At 50.9% G+C, this 14,583-nt stretch overlaps 5 protein-coding genes across 5 annotated transcripts; 3 read left to right on the top strand and 2 right to left on the bottom strand.

The window, feature by feature from the left end:
* Positions 1-298: 298 nt before the first annotated feature.
* On the top strand, positions 299-2,810 carry BDR25DRAFT_377617 (Poly(A) polymeras-like protein; the record flags this gene model as incomplete). Its single annotated transcript, XM_033697510.1, has 8 exons — positions 299-447; positions 498-646; positions 714-1,091; positions 1,141-1,352; positions 1,400-1,949; positions 2,003-2,117; positions 2,171-2,294; positions 2,395-2,810. The coding sequence occupies 8 exons, from the start codon at positions 299-301 to the stop codon at positions 2,464-2,466; spliced, it is 1,749 nt and encodes a 582-aa protein (XP_033543299.1). The 3' UTR covers positions 2,467-2,810.
* Positions 2,811-3,263: 453 nt separating this feature from the next.
* BDR25DRAFT_306240 (uncharacterized protein) lies at positions 3,264-4,721 on the bottom strand. Its single transcript, XM_033690589.1, has one exon. The coding sequence runs from the start codon at positions 4,494-4,496 to the stop codon at positions 3,408-3,410; it is 1,089 nt and encodes a 362-aa protein (XP_033543298.1). The 5' UTR covers positions 4,497-4,721; the 3' UTR covers positions 3,264-3,407.
* A 446-nt stretch (positions 4,722-5,167) lies between these two features.
* On the top strand, positions 5,168-7,776 carry BDR25DRAFT_293998 (DEAD-domain-containing protein). The gene is made up of 2 exons (XM_033688756.1): positions 5,168-6,978; positions 7,032-7,776. Exons 1-2 carry the CDS (start codon positions 5,245-5,247, stop codon positions 7,743-7,745), a joined length of 2,448 nt encoding a protein of 815 aa, XP_033543297.1. The 5' UTR covers positions 5,168-5,244; the 3' UTR covers positions 7,746-7,776.
* A 602-nt stretch (positions 7,777-8,378) lies between these two features.
* BDR25DRAFT_78440 (uncharacterized protein) lies at positions 8,379-9,806 on the top strand. Its single transcript, XM_033699039.1, has 4 exons — positions 8,379-8,639; positions 8,708-9,084; positions 9,204-9,406; positions 9,515-9,806. Exons 1-4 carry the CDS (start codon positions 8,528-8,530, stop codon positions 9,702-9,704), a joined length of 882 nt encoding a protein of 293 aa, XP_033543296.1. The 5' UTR covers positions 8,379-8,527; the 3' UTR covers positions 9,705-9,806.
* A 3,577-nt stretch (positions 9,807-13,383) lies between these two features.
* Positions 13,384-13,857, bottom strand: BDR25DRAFT_237663 (uncharacterized protein; the record flags this gene model as incomplete). The annotated part of the gene is made up of 1 exon (XM_033685599.1): positions 13,384-13,857. One exon carries the CDS (start codon positions 13,855-13,857, stop codon positions 13,384-13,386), a length of 474 nt encoding a protein of 157 aa, XP_033543295.1.
* Between the last annotated feature and the right edge of the window lie 726 nt (positions 13,858-14,583).

The following is a 14,583-nucleotide window of genomic DNA, read 5'->3' as shown; positions in this document are numbered from 1 at the left end:
CTCTGGATGGTGTGGCTTGTGCTGTGGCTTGCTAGTGGCTTGGCGCGACCTCAAGGTTGAGGCTGGTTGAAGACGTTGGCAGGAACACCAAGTCCACGACACTTATTCACCCGCACCGCCTGCTGCGCCGTGTCGCCCAGCCATGAGACAACGTTGAAGGCCGAACGATCGCTCTGGATGCAGCCCGCGACGACTCTCCCCCTCCGCATCTAGCACGTCAGGCTCCTTGCCTCCTCGCCCAAGTCCCCTAGCCTTTGAGCCGTTGCTCAATCCGGCATCATCATCCACAGTTTCCCTAATGGAGGGTCAACCGAAGAAGCAGTGGGGCGTCACGAGCGCTATCTCGGAGGCTCAGCCTGGTCCCAGAGATCTCGAGCTCAACGACCAGCTCGTCGAGGTGTTAAAGCGCGAGAACAACTTTGAGACTCCCGAGGGCACTGAGAACAGGTAATTAGAGTCTCGCGTCTAGAATTATGGCCATCACTGAATTTGCGCAGGGTCAAGGTCCTGGGCCATTTCCAGAAGGTCATTGAAGAGTTGATCCGCCGAGTCTGCAAGAAGAAAGGTCTCCCCCAATCGACCATCGAGAATGCTGGAGGGAAGGTGTTTGCCTTCGGTAGTTATGCGCTTGGAGTGTACAACCCAGGTTCGTGGATTCGCCAAATAACTCGTGTTGTTATCTGTTCTATGGCCTTGCTCACTTTCACATGCAGGCTCTGATATCGACACCCTGGCTGTCGCACCAAAACATGTCGGTCTCGACGACTTCTTCGACCACTTTCCTCCAATCTTCAGGGAGATGTCTTCTGCACCCGACATCACCGAGTTTGTTCCTGTACGCGAAGCCTACGTCCCTATCATCAAGATGGAATACTGCGGTGTGAGCATAGACTTGCTATTCGTGTCGTTGAACTCCGTGTCAACAGTTCCAAAAGACTTGCAGCTTACGGACAAAAACCTGTTGCGGGGTCTGGATGACACAGGCATGAGAAGCGTGAACGGGACGCGAGTGACGACTGAATTACTCTCTCTTGTACCTCAGGTCAAAGCATTCAGGCACGCGACAAGGGCAATCAAGTTGTGGTCTACTCGTAGGTCATGAACCCGCATTTGGGTAGCACGTTGCTAATGTACAATCAGAGCGCGCGATATATGGTGCTGTATTTGGATACCCTGGTGGTGTAGCTTGGGCTATTATGGTTGCTCGCATATGCCAGCTGTATCCTTTCGCTTGTGGGGCCACTATCCTCTCCAAATTCTTTACTCTCATGGGTAAGTGGCACTGGCCGCGGCCTGTGATGCTCAAGGCAATCGAAGAGGGAACTATGGGTCTCCGGGTGTGGAATCCTCTGGTAAGCCCCTTTATTCGGTCACACTTTCATGTCCTGATATAAACCAGATATATCCCCAAGACAAATCCCACATCATGCCCATAATAACACCGGCTTTTCCGTCTATGTGCGCGACTCACACCGTCATGCACTCTACAAAGGCGATAATGCTAGAAGAGTTCACGCGAGCAGAGAAAATCGTCAACCTAATAATAGCCGGAAAGAAGACCTGGGGAGATTTGTTCGAACGGCACACATTCTTCACGAAGGATCATAAGTACTATCTGAGTGTGATTGCAGCATGTCGGACCAAGGAATCACACGAGCTGTTCGCAGGCCTCGTTCAATCCAAAGTGCGCCTCTTAGTCAAAGGGATCGATGACTCCGGAGCTGGTGTCGAGATTGCACGTCCATATGTCAAGTCTTTCGAACGTGTTCATCGCTGCCATACTGAAGAGCAGATCGATCGAATAATCCAAGGCAATATGGCCTTTCAAATCAGTAGTGAGGAGGCTGCTGTGAATGGATCTTCCGAAAAAGCGGAGAATGGGGAGAATGCAGAGGAGGTACACACCATCTACACGACCACTTTCTACATTGGCCTCACCTTGGCCGCAGGTATGTTCTCTGCTCCTCCGCGTCTAAGCCCCACACATTAAGACCACTTGCAGACGGTGGCAAGCAGCTTGATATTTCATATCCAGTTTCCGAGTTCAAAAGATTCATTACGATGTCCGACATCTACGAGCAGGAAACGATGTCAGTTCGTGTGATTCATACTCGAAAGTAAGAGTATCTGTTATTATGACGATGAATTTGCAGCTGCTGACATGATATAGTTATGATCTCCCTGCAGACGTTTTCCTACCGGGAGAGACCCGTCCGACAAAGCCGGTCAAGGAAAAGAAGAAGAAACATTCGAGTAAGGGCGCAAAGCGCAGTTTTACTGAGACTGAACTCGACGTGGGTAGCTCCAGAGTTTTTCTAAATTTTGGCTTACCTGTTCTCACACTGCTCTCAAAGGTATACGAAGGGAAGCTGACTTCTTTACCCACTATTGTAGAACACACAGAACGCGCTAGCAAAGCGCCGACAATCCGAGATCAACGGAGTGCCGACTCCTACCCCGGCTTAGACTGCCTTGTTCATGTTCAAGGTTTCACAGTCTGTCCATTGCAGACGAATTCTTTTCCAACTTCTAACACTGTATTTGTCCAGTCACGACTCCGAGCGGCCGCCACATGAAGTAGCGCTAGTAGAAGGCAACCCTCATATATCTCCGGCGAATAGACCGCTATTCAACCTACCTACCGCACCGGCCCCGGCTTCCCGATCCGATGTCAATTCAGGTTCGTATCATTGCCATGCTCGGAGCTCTAATACCAGAAACCAGAAAAAAAAAAAGTAGAAAATTGACACCAGTCATGTGTCACAAAACCAAAAGGTTTGTCCCGAAACGGGCAGGGTTCAATCAAACGGAGCAGCACAGCAGCCCCTAACACGAGTCTGCGAACTGTGAGTCCAGACTAGACTTTTTTCTTCTTCTCTCTCAAGCTTTTTCGAAGGCTTCACCCAGCAAGAAAGGAACTGGCGTTTGTGCGTGAAAGGGCGTTTCAACCTTTTCAGTTTGCACCTTCCCTAACGGCCTGGGCGGAAGCATGGAGTTGGATGGGTTCGGCTGGGGGGCTTCGGCTTTGAATGTCAACAAATGGGATGGAATGGAATGGGATGGAAGGGATTGGAAGGGAATGGGGTGGGCAGACTGACATGAAGTTGTTTTACGCATGCTCTCGCATGGCGACACGACACCAATGCAGCCAGGGTTTCGTGTAGATAATTGTTCAGAACCCAAAATTTACTAAATTTATGGAGCCTACGGGCTCTGGCAAATCATGCCTTTGTGCCTTTGTGTGTGTATTATGTATGTATTGTATTGGAGCCGGCAGCCTGAGCACTGATACCTGAAGACTTAGCACTCGTCACAGAGCGCTACTCATGCCACTCCTGCTCCCTATCACGATCTGTGTATGAAACGCGGATAAGACCCGCATAGATAGCAAACCGTATGATTGCAAGTCACGCCGCACTCGCAACGGCATAAAGCCCACTCTGACCCTCCTCCGCCACACCCTTCCCCTCCAGTTTATCCATTTCACAAACAACCGGCTGGCCTCCAAGACCAAAGACGTCAGGCGGAACCACCTTCGTTCCCTTGCCCGGCACGGCACTCGCGGCCGTGGCCCAATTGAAATATGTCCGACAGCCCATGCAATACATACTGTCACACCCACCATCCTTCTCAATCACCATGAAGCAATTCGGACATCGCTTCCCATCCTTGGCCTGCATGATCTCCAGCGTTTCTATCTCTGGCGCTGTCATCTTCTCCTGCACATGGCGTGCCGCATGCTCTGCGCACGTGAGCCCCGCATGCCAAGGAATCAGGCATGTTGCGCAAAGCCGCTGCATGCAGGATGGACAAGCGACGTGTGGGTATCCTGGCGCAAATGGATCGATAAGGGAAATTGCGGAACACGTTTCCACGGGGCACGTCATGAGTTGCACAGATTCCCGCCATACAGGCAACATCCCGATATTGTATTTCTCGAGCGCGGTGCCGGGGAGGTGCCGCATGATGTGCTCGAAAGACCAGTAGGTATAGCAATCAGGCTCCAAGCAGCCTTGACTTAGTTTGCGTGCACCGAGTTGGTCGAGCTTGGCAGAGAGGCTATTGCTGATGCAGGTCTTGCACACAGGGTCATTTTTCCGGCGAGGATTGCGGGATAGATGCGCGATACAAGGATGGGGGATGTCTAGAGCGGAGGAGAAGCGGTTAATGCGCAGCTTGCGAGATGGTGAAACCCATTTGATGAATTGGTCGATAGGTTGCTCTTCAGCGCAGATTCGACAGGTATAGTGGGTTGGGGGTGGGTTGCGCGGACGGGGAGAAGTGGTCTTAGGTTTCTTGCGTTTAGGAGTCCAGGGGTCGGCACCCGCGCGGCGGATGCGGCGTTTACGTTTCAGAGCTATGGGTTGGGAGGGTTGGGAGGGTTGGGAGGAGGGGGGTGGAGTGGAGGATCTTGCTGCTTTTCGTGGTTGGATACGGGTGGTTTGAGTTTGGGTTTGAGACCGTGTTGTTGGGCGGGAGGGTTTTATGGGACTCATGGCTAAGGTTGAGCGGGTTGATTGGGAAATTGAAAAGTATTTGGTGACCAGGCTGAGGCTGTGAGATGGATGGGTATGCGATTTGAAAGTCAGAGATGAGGTAGATATAATGATAAGAAGCTAGTGGAGTGATATCACAGAGTAAGTGTTAGTGTTGACAGAAAGGAAGATAAAGTGAAGATGAAATGCAGAAGTTGGGAAGCCCGTGAATGGATTGCGGGGAGATGAATAAGGAGGCTGAGACTCAAGGTAGCAGAAGGCTGAGGCACTCTCTACTTATTCCTTAGGGCTGGTGACTCATGATCGGTCAATTAATCGAAGGGCTAAGACAAGAGGAACTTACCCGAACGGCTCTGCCTAATTCAAGTTCTCTGATCGAGAAGGTCTTCAGCTTTGCTGTTGAAATGCACGGTTAGTGGCGTAAACCCGTATCAATTGGGGCTGGTCCAAGGCTGCAAGCACAAGCTCCTGTAACAGAAGCGTGATTGCGGGGTTCTCAGTACGGCTATTGGTCAGGTAACTACATTGCGTGATAAGAAGGTGGTCAACTCGTCTCTGGTGCCTAATTCACGTCGTCGGAAATAGGATCTCCCGTTCCGACGCTATTGCGAGAAAGTGCACATTCACCTTCGCCACGTTCACCGCTTTGCCAAGATTTCGCGCTTGGCCATTGCCGACTTTTTTCTGCCAACGTCCAAACATTTCGAATTAACTCGTTTTTCTCCATTGTGGAGAAAGTGCGAACTAGATGGCTCCTAAAGCAGATGATGACTTTGTGTTCACTATCTCTGATCACGATGATGTCTCCGACGATGGCGACTTCGACGACTTGCACGACTTGCCTTCCTCCGAATTGACAAAGTTATCTGGGCACGGAAAGAAAAGGAGATATGACGAGGATGCTGAGATAACGGACAAAACTGAGGAGAGCGCGAGGAAGAGAACGAAGAAAGATAAGAAGAAGAAGAAAGGGAAGAAGGCTGCCCTCGACCCCGAGGAAGTGGAAGACTCCGGCGCGGATATTGAACCAGAACATCCGGTCGAGGATAATGCCGACATTGCCTCCGACTTCGAATTTCAGGTTGGAGATGTGGATACGGGCTTTATGGAGGAATTCGATGGTTGGGGAGAGTCAAAGGCAATCGGAGCTCAGGCGAAAAGTGCGGAGAAAAAAGGTACAGCTGTTGATGTGGATGAAATTATAGAGAGAAGGAGGAATAAAAATAACATTGTGGAGGAGGCCGGGGAAGTAGCTGAGGATGATGATGATGAGGAGGAGGAGGAGGAGGAGGAGGAGGAAGAGAACATAGAGTTTGAAGGGTTTGGAGACGACGATGAGCTGTTGGCAGATGACGGCTTCGGGATGGGAGCAGAGAGTGATGAAGAAGACGAAGAGGAGGGGTCAGAGGCAGGTAGCGGCAGTGGTTTTCAGGGCAGTGACAACCAACAAGCGGGAGAAGATTCGGATGACGACTCCGTTGCCGCGCCCGTTCCTCATCCAATGGACTTCGGGGGCTCAGAGTCGGAGGACGATAGCGACAAAGAGGATGCGGTAGAAGCAAAGAAGCGTGCAGACTTCTTTGCTCCTGAAGAAAGTGCTTCCGTCAAGAAGAAGGGATCGAAGTCTTCCAGGTCCTTCCAATCCATGGACATCTCACGCCCGATCCTTAAAGGCTTAGCTTCCGTAGGCTTCACCGAACCAACTCCAATCCAGTCGAAGACCATCCCGATTGCCCTTCTAGGCAAAGATGTTGTCGGAGGAGCCGAAACCGGTTCCGGCAAAACCGCTGCCTTCCTCATTCCGATCCTCGAACGTCTGCTACATCGCCCGAAAAAGATACCCGCTACTCGAGTCGCCATCCTCATGCCCACGCGTGAATTAGCCGTCCAATGTTTCAACGTCGCTAAGAAGCTGGCTGCATTTACTGATATCACGTTTGTGCAACTGGCTGGCGGTTTCTCGTCTCGTGAACAGGAAGCTATTCTCCGAACCAGACCGGATGTTGTCATTGCGACCCCTGGTCGTTTTATCGACCACATGCGAAATTCGGCAGCTTTCCAAGTTGAGAGTCTTGAGATCTTGGTTCTCGATGAAGCCGATCGAATGCTTGAGGAAGGGTTCGAGAGTCAATTGAACGAGATCTTGACTACCATACCCAAGTCACGACAGACAATGCTGTTCTCTGCTACCATGACCAACTCAGTTGACACGTTGATTCGCGTTGGAATGAACCGACCTGTTCGACTAATGGTTGATGCTAAGAAGAAAACTGTTGCCGGGTTGGTGCAGGAATTTGTTAGGCTTCGGCCTGGGAAAGAGGATAAGCGGCAAGCTTACTTGATGTACATGTGCGCGAGCGTGTACACGGATAGAGTCATCGTATTCTTCAGGCAGAAGAAAGAAGCGCATCGAGTGCGCGTCTTGTTCGGGCTGTGCGGACTGAAGGCGAGCGAGCTTCACGGAAACATGAGCCAGGAGCAGGTAAGACATCTCATACTTCTTATAATTCCCATTGTTGTGCTGACTACTTCTAGCGAATTCAGAGCGTCGAATCCTTCCGCTCTGGCAAAACGTCCTACCTGCTAGCTACCGATGTGGCCTCCCGTGGTCTCGACATCAAGAATGTCTCCACCGTCCTGAACTACGAAGCCCCTCAAAGCCACGAGATCTATCTCCATCGTGTCGGTCGTACTGCTCGTGCTGGGCGAACCGGTCGATCATGTACCATTGCCGCAGAACCAGATCGCAAAGTCGTCAAGGCGGCCGTCAAAGCTGCGCGTGCTCAAGGTGCCAAGGTTGTCAGTCGCCAAGTGCCAGCAGAGGAGGTAGAAAAATGGATTGAGAAGCTTCGCAAGCTAGAAGATGAGATCGATGAGGTCCTCAAAGAAGAGAAAGAGGAGCGAGCGCTCAGCATCACCGAACGTGATTTGAAGCGCGGCGAGAACCTCATCAGGCACGAGGATGAGATCAAGTCTCGACCAAGGCGGACATGGTTCGAGAGCGAGAAAGAGAAGCTGCTGGAGAAGCAGAAAGGGGCTGCTGCGCTGAATGGACTAGTTGAAGGGGTCAAGAAGGAGAAGAAGAAGCTCAGTGGCAAGGACAAGAAGAAGTTAGAGCTCCGGGATGCTAGGACTGAAGGCAAGGTGTGGAAGAAGGGAAAAGAGGAGAGAGGCAGGAATTCAGTTAAGGGGAAGGATGCGAAGATGAATAGCAAGGGCAAAATAGGTGGAAAGGTGAAGGGTCGATGATTGGAGCATGTGCGAACAAGGGCTATATTTTATGCATCCACGTCTGGCGTCGCCAGTTCGACAGCCCAAATGTCCATAGTCACCTCCTCAGCTTTGGAGAGCGTATCGCATATGCTAACTTGGATGCTATCTCCAGTGCAAATGACCAAAGAGCAGATGATGCGCGATTGGCACAAAGTGCCCATGTATTTCCTGAAGCAGACTAGCGTAACTTTCGGGAGCTTCGGACCAAATATTTCTCAACACCCAATTTCCCAAGAGCAGCTCGCAATCTCACCACCGAACCACGTCTTCTTCGCTGCCTTTTGTTTTCTCGCCCTCTCCTTCCCATAGCTCTTGTAATACCCCTGCGCATTCGCGACTTCTCATTCCAACGAAGCAGCCTGCAGTTTCTTGCAGCGAGCCCCTGTACCGTCCTGCAGCCCTAGCTCCTGAGCTCTCGTCGTTATCGGCTTATCAGCAAAACTCCACACCAGACCCTTAACCTACGCCGTTATCTGCCGCCCGAGGGATTGAACGTACTAATAATCTGCGCATTCCTGAGTCCCGTGGTCGACATAGCACGACGAGGGAACCAGAGAGCCTGCACGAGTGTCTCAGATATTTAGGGCTTACAAGCGGCTTGGAAGAAAGGAACGCGCACAAAATCAGGCAACGACGACTCGGACCTGATTTCTGAGATATCGGGGTGTAGTCTAGATTGTAAGACTCTAGAGAGATTAAGAATCTGGGCTTAGGAGAGAGAAGAGCATACACGATTGAACGAATTCACTGTTTCTACAATGGCGACTGCAAGGCCTCTGGCCAACGGTAACGGCAACGCTGTTAGGTCCTCAAGGCCGGAGCCAGAAGAGGATGAGGAGAATATCTTCCTATTCTACCCCAACCTGATCGGTGCGTAGGCCTCTCCACACCCATTCTGCTCGCTCCGTACCCCACTTCCGGTATCTAACCTCCCACAGGCTACTCCCGCGTCGTCTTAGCCATCGCCTCCCTCTACTACATGCCCCTCCACCCCCGCACCTGCTCCATCCTCTATAGCGTATCATGTCTCCTCGACGCACTCGACGGGTTTGCCGCGCGACGTTTTGAACAATCTACCAAATTCGGGGCTGTGCTCGACATGGTGACCGATCGGTGCACAACAGCGTGTTTGTTGGTGTTCCTGGCGAGCGCATTTCCGCGATGGAGCATCGTTTTCCAAGGCCTGATTAGTCTGGATCTGGCAAGTCATTATATGCACATGTATGCGACGCTGAGTATGGGCGAGAGCGGACAGAGCCATAAGAATGTGGATGAGAGTCGGAGTTGGCTGTTGAAGATGTATTATTCGAATAACGTACGTCTCATCCCCCCTCCAAATCCTGCCCCTAGCCTACGCTCAAACCAAGGCTGCTCAAACTGGACATATGGAGAAAATACCATTTGAAGGATCAGTTGCACTGAAAAGTCCCACAGAAAGTCCTCTTCACCTTCTGCGCCCTAAACGAACTCTTCTTCATCGCTCTCTACCTCCTCTCCTTCTCTTCTCCCTACCTCTCCCCCACCCTCCTAAAAGACTCATCCAACCCCTCAACCCTCCAACCCGGGACCCCTGCAGCCCCCAAACCTTCCATGCTTTTTACAAGCCCCTGGTCTGCTGGTGCGATGGAAATGGCACGGTAAGCTTGCTCTATCCCAAAATCCTCCCCCACACTCGATAAACCGATCGAGGATGTGGCGTGGCGTGGCGTTTACGGGGGAAACATGCTAATCTGCCTTTTGTTCAGAGCAAACAAAATGAGCTCCACAGTCCCCTGGATTCTCGCCGTCATCTCCTTCCCCGTCATGTTCGGAAAACAATGGATCAACGTGGTCCAGCTTGTTAAAGCCAGTAAATGGCTTGCGGAAGGCGATCGGAAAGCGCGTCGGAAACTGGGGCTTCCGAGAAGGAAGAGTAAGGGGAAGAAGAAGCAGTAGAAGGGTGGTGGACAGATATATAATGAGAAGAGGAAAAATGAGGCGGGGCAGGATCTGGTATATTAGGGCATATTGGAGGCATCAAATTATTGGGCTAGGATAGTATTTCTTGATGTTTGAAGGTAGCCATGACAGTGGGGGTTGAACGTTGGCTGGGCGGGCAGACGGGCATCTTTCGTGATGTACCTACAGGTACGGCGTTGAATGGCATTTTTCTGGTCTGAATTCTCTTACTCTTGCTGCCTTTCTCCTTCCAACATTCTATTTCCCTCACAAGCGGCCGGCTCAAGCTCATGTACACCGGTTTTAAGAGCTTTCTTTTTTCTTTTCCTGAGTCTCCATTCGCTAAGAGCTTGCTGCTTTTTTTCGCCTATCCGATGGCCGACGGCCATGACTGACCGGCTGAGTTTCCAGTCCCCATCTCCCGCTATTCCCTTCTATTTGCCAAGCTGAAGAGTCATATGCTTTTCCATCCAATCCGCTATTCTCCTAAATCCCTCTTATAGACCACCGGCGCATACGAATGGGTTTCTGGGTGTAGTTCATAAGATATGTAAATCTCTCACCTATCAGAGAGTCTGTGTTCTCTGCGCATGTGTCGGGGTTCAGAGAAACGAAGGAAGGAAAGGGAGGGCGTGACCTTTGGTCATAGGCACAGTACAGTACAGTACAGTACATAACATATATTACCTACTAATTACCTACTAATTTCTAATTATAATCTCATACGAATTGTAAAACACTCCCTCTTTTGACTTGGTTTTCTCTTTTCGACCTTTTTTGTTTCATTTGACTTCTTTACGAAAACTGTCCTCAATCACCAGTCCATTGACGCCATCCACTGTTGCCATTGCCATTGCGATGACCACCGAGTCTCTAACGCCTGGCTAATTTTTGTCTAAGATGAAAGAAATCAAGCAAGCAAAGCATACAAGGAAAGAAAGATTTTCTTTTTTTTTTCCCTCTGGACACCGACGGAACGCAGGCGTGTTGGAGTTGAAGGTAAGAGAGCCCCGCTAATGCTAGCGCTAGCCTAATCTAGTCTATACTAGGACAATTCCATGTAAGCGGTTGCAGCTTCCGCTGTGCCATATAGCCCACTGGACATCAAAGATATCGGGCAAATGCAGAGCAGAGCAAGGTCGGTAGACTCAAGCCATAGCCGCATCCGTATCCGCAGAGTCAGCAACAGTGGCCTCTTTTGCGTTCTTAGCAGCTTCCACAATCATCAGCTCTGCAAACTCGACCGTTTCGACGGCCTTCTTATCAACCACACCGGTAGCGTTGGAAATCTTTCCCTCCAGGAATAACTTCGCGATAAGGACCTTGGAGGCGAGGACCGCTCCGCCGTCTTCATCACTGATGTCCTGAGAAGTAAGAGTAGCCCGGGCGACCTTGTCATCCTTGGAAGGATCTCGAAATTCTTCCGGCAGTCCCAACTGCTCCAGCAAATAGAAGACGTCTGATTCGATCTCCTCAACTTCTTGCTTAGATGGCCGTCTGAAGTTATAAGCATGGACAGTTTTAGAGCTGGCAGCCGTTGCGGCTTGTTCCGACGCCGTCTTCGCGACCAGAAGCTCTGCTGCGATCGTCGAGGTATAGTAGCTCATTGTCTCGATAGGCGGCTCATTCTCGTTGTCTTGAGCAAGAATGATCGTGTTGGTAGCGTTGCGCGCTAGGAACTCCTTTGCGGCGAGGATTTCCTTTATGATACGCGGGGGGAGTGCTTTCCGGGCTTTGGTGTTCAGATGCACAACCTCTTGGTCGGCGGTAGCAATGGCCCTGTCAATAGCGGCCGCAACGACATCCCTAGTAGCGTTGACAAACTGTTGTATCACCAGCGGCGCGTGCTCAGAAAGGTAAGGGTCCGGCTTCACAGTTCTCTCTTCGGATGCCGGTTCTGCGTGCGGGCTCTTCTTCTCCAACGGCGTCTTCATACTGGTGAAAAGTCCCTCCTTCTCCGCTGACGTGGCGTTGTCGTATTGGGATTTCAGCCAGTCACGGTATTTTGCCAATTCAAGTTCCTTCTCGGCCTCTCTCCGCTGCTCTGGGGACATCTCGTCAAGTTCTTCATCCCACTTGTCATGAAGATCTTTAAGCTCCTCTTTTGCGTCCTCGACTGCATCCTGCAACTTCAAAACATCGCGCGCTGCGTCCTCGAGATCTGACTCTGCAGACTCGTAATCTGACTCCGCCTTCTGTAAGGCATTATAGGTTTCGTCTGTCTCTTCGGCCTTGAATTTATGCTTAGCTTCTTCGAGGTCACCTCGCATCTCTCTAGCCACCTCCCTCCATTGTTTGAGCTTCTCGAGGGCCTCTTCTAGGGCCTCCTGTGCATCTTTGTATTTGCTCTCCGCAGCCAAGAGCTGGTGTAGGGTGTCCACTTCGGGAAGGGCTGACGCGGAGTTCGATGGAGAGGAAGATGGAGAAGACGTTGCGGAGCTAGGGCTAGAGTCGGATCCCGTGCGGCGGTAATTTTGACTGATACCCTTGAATTCTGGTTGGGGTGTTTGCCAGGTAGCGCCTGTAGGATGACGGAGGAGAACAGCGGGAGACAGTGACCCAGTTGCCGCGGTGGCACGAGCAACGGCAGCAGTGGGAATCACAGTCACAGTGAGAGCAACTGTGGAAGCATTGCTTATGGAGTCCTCTGGAATGTCAGAGGGGAAGATAACAAGTGGATACTGTGACCGAGTCAACGTAGTGCGGATAGTGGAGGGATAAGCAATGAAAGAAGTGGTAGTCTCAGTCAAAGTGCGAACGATCTCCTTCGTAATGGTTACCGTCTCAGTCGTCGTGGAGGTCTCGTCGTGGTTAGTGGAGGATGTGGATGCGGAGATTCTAGTCTTATTGATAGGGGTTGGAGAGCTGAATATGGAGTTGGGGCCTGGGAAAGAGTCGGGATAGTCATCTGGGGCTGGAATACTTGAGAAAATGTTAGAAGCTAGGTCCAAAAGAGTCCACCAAATGAACGCTGAATCTGAAGGACAGGGGAAATAAGAACCACAACATTACGTTGCTGTTAAATGCTGACATGACACTAAATTTCGAAATACGAGGGCCGGATTAACGGAGTAATAAGAAAGGCTTCTTACAGTTCAGGCGAGACCTCAGGGTTGCGAGAGTAGCCCCAGCTAGTGTTGACTGTACCGGAGTACCCAGCGTTATCCTTTCCATTAGTAAGGGTAGCATTGTCAGGACTAATCTCTTGGCTGAAGAGCTGACAGTAGAAGCCATTCGTCTGACCTTTTTCGTTGGTTATCTGGTAGGTGTTGATGTAGTTGCAGGCTGTAGTTGTCGTTAGTGTTTTACGAGAACAATTCGATAAAATTGAGCAACATACGGTTGAAAAGACACGACTCCGGCTTGACATTAGCATCACATTCTACCTGCCCCTTGACTCGTCTCTGTTTCGTGATGGAGTTACAGAGTTTGGCGCAGAGGGATGGGTCATAGACAGCGTCGAAGAATTGAATGCCAATCAGCTTTCCCGCCTCCAACTGAGCCGGGTACTCGGCGTATGTTGGGGGAGCATTGATAGCGGCAGGGAGAGGGGTGGGTCCATCGAAGCCGAGGATATTCTGTGGCTTCGTCTTAGGAATATCGTAGGCGTTGTAGCCTACAACGTATAGTTAGCAATTAGTTCAATGTAATGTCACATTTTAACTCGTCTCAGAAATTACAATAAGATTAAAAGCATCATACCGTTCGAACCCTTGTGCTTGATAATGAACATGTCTCCATTTGCATCAGCAGGAGGCTGGACCTGACCGTCGTTGGTGGCATCTGCCACGCTGATCTCAGAGCTGTAAAGAGCGCATCTGAAGTTAGAAACAGATGGGGGATTGGGGCAGTTAGGTCCAGGGTCCTTAGACGGATCACGGGAGACGTAGATGTTGAAAGCTTTGCATCCCGGTTGTTCGGTGCAAGAGTCGGCGCAGAGTTGCGGCTCGTAGGCATAGAGAGTCCAGACACCGATGTAGTTCATCGAAACTACTGTGGAGTTAAAGTCCTCGAAGATCTTGACGTACCCTGAAGGGGTGACGGCGTTGTGAGCAAATGAGCTGTACTCATCCATGGCATCAAACTTCTCCCAGGTGTCCTCGTCAGGAAGAGGGGCCGCCCCTTCAGGGAAATCAGAGCAGTCGCCCATTCCAGGTCCATCAGATCCCCGGCGAGACGCCCTCAGCTTTGCCGTGATTGCTTGTTTTCCCAGGAGGTGCTCTTTCCGAGCAATACGATCGATGGAAGAGAATATGGCATTCCTATCATATCTGTGTCCAAGTGTTAATAAAGGAGAATAGGGGACAAGAGGCTAAACTCACATATCATCCCAAGTCTCATTGAGGGAGCCATAGGAAGGTCTATCGGGTCGGAAAGGGCCACTGTAAGATTGAGCGGCATGGGCATAACCCACGCCAGCAGCAAGAGAAACAGCCCAAGCCCTCATGGTGGAAAACGACGACTGATACTCTAAGTGAAGAAGAGCGATGAGCAGAAGTAAGGGAAGGACAGGAAAGAGAGAGCTCCTATACTTACATGCGAGCGCAGTTCAACAGAACACGGACATAAAAATGTTGCCGGAGAGCTCCATAGTTTACAGTGGTCGACAGCCCACCAGAGCGGCCATGTTTACCGTTGAAGCAAATGGCTGACCACATTTCCATTGGAAAGCGCTTCTAGTATCCACGAATTCTTCAATCTCCGAATCGCATCCCATGGAGTGCTACGGAAGTCGACTCGAGGAACCCAACCTAGGTCAACGATCCAGGAATGTAGCCCTTCCCCGGAAACGGTAGAGAAAGATGGAAGGCGGGAAAACTACGCGTGGCTGGGTTCTACAAGTTCGTACCGATGATGAGATTTCGCCTTCGAGTCT

Source organism: Lindgomyces ingoldianus, assembly GCF_010093535.1.
Source record: "Lindgomyces ingoldianus strain ATCC 200398 unplaced genomic scaffold BDR25scaffold_34, whole genome shotgun sequence".
NCBI lineage: Eukaryota > Fungi > Ascomycota > Dothideomycetes > Pleosporales > Lindgomycetaceae > Lindgomyces > Lindgomyces ingoldianus.
Note: the sequence above shows the minus strand (reverse complement) of the source record. Positions and strands in the feature narration are given on the sequence as shown.

Bases quoted from the DNA above. Each gene is read 5' to 3' on its own strand.
- BDR25DRAFT_306240 (XM_033690589.1), bottom strand. From the start codon at position 4,496: ATGAGTCCCATAAAACCCTCCCGCCCAACAACACGGTCTCAAACCCAA.
- BDR25DRAFT_78440 (XM_033699039.1), top strand. From the start codon at position 8,528: ATGGCGACTGCAAGGCCTCTGGCCAACGGTAACGGCAACGCTGTTAGG. The intron at 8,640-8,707 runs GTGCGTAGGCCT...AACCTCCCACAG, and splicing joins ATTCTACCCCAACCTGATCG to GCTACTCCCGCGTCGTCTTA. The intron at 9,407-9,514 runs GTAAGCTTGCTC...CCTTTTGTTCAG, and splicing joins GGTGCGATGGAAATGGCACG to AGCAAACAAAATGAGCTCCA.
- BDR25DRAFT_293998 (XM_033688756.1), top strand. From the start codon at position 5,245: ATGGCTCCTAAAGCAGATGATGACTTTGTGTTCACTATCTCTGATCAC. The intron at 6,979-7,031 runs GTAAGACATCTC...GACTACTTCTAG, and splicing joins GAAACATGAGCCAGGAGCAG to CGAATTCAGAGCGTCGAATC.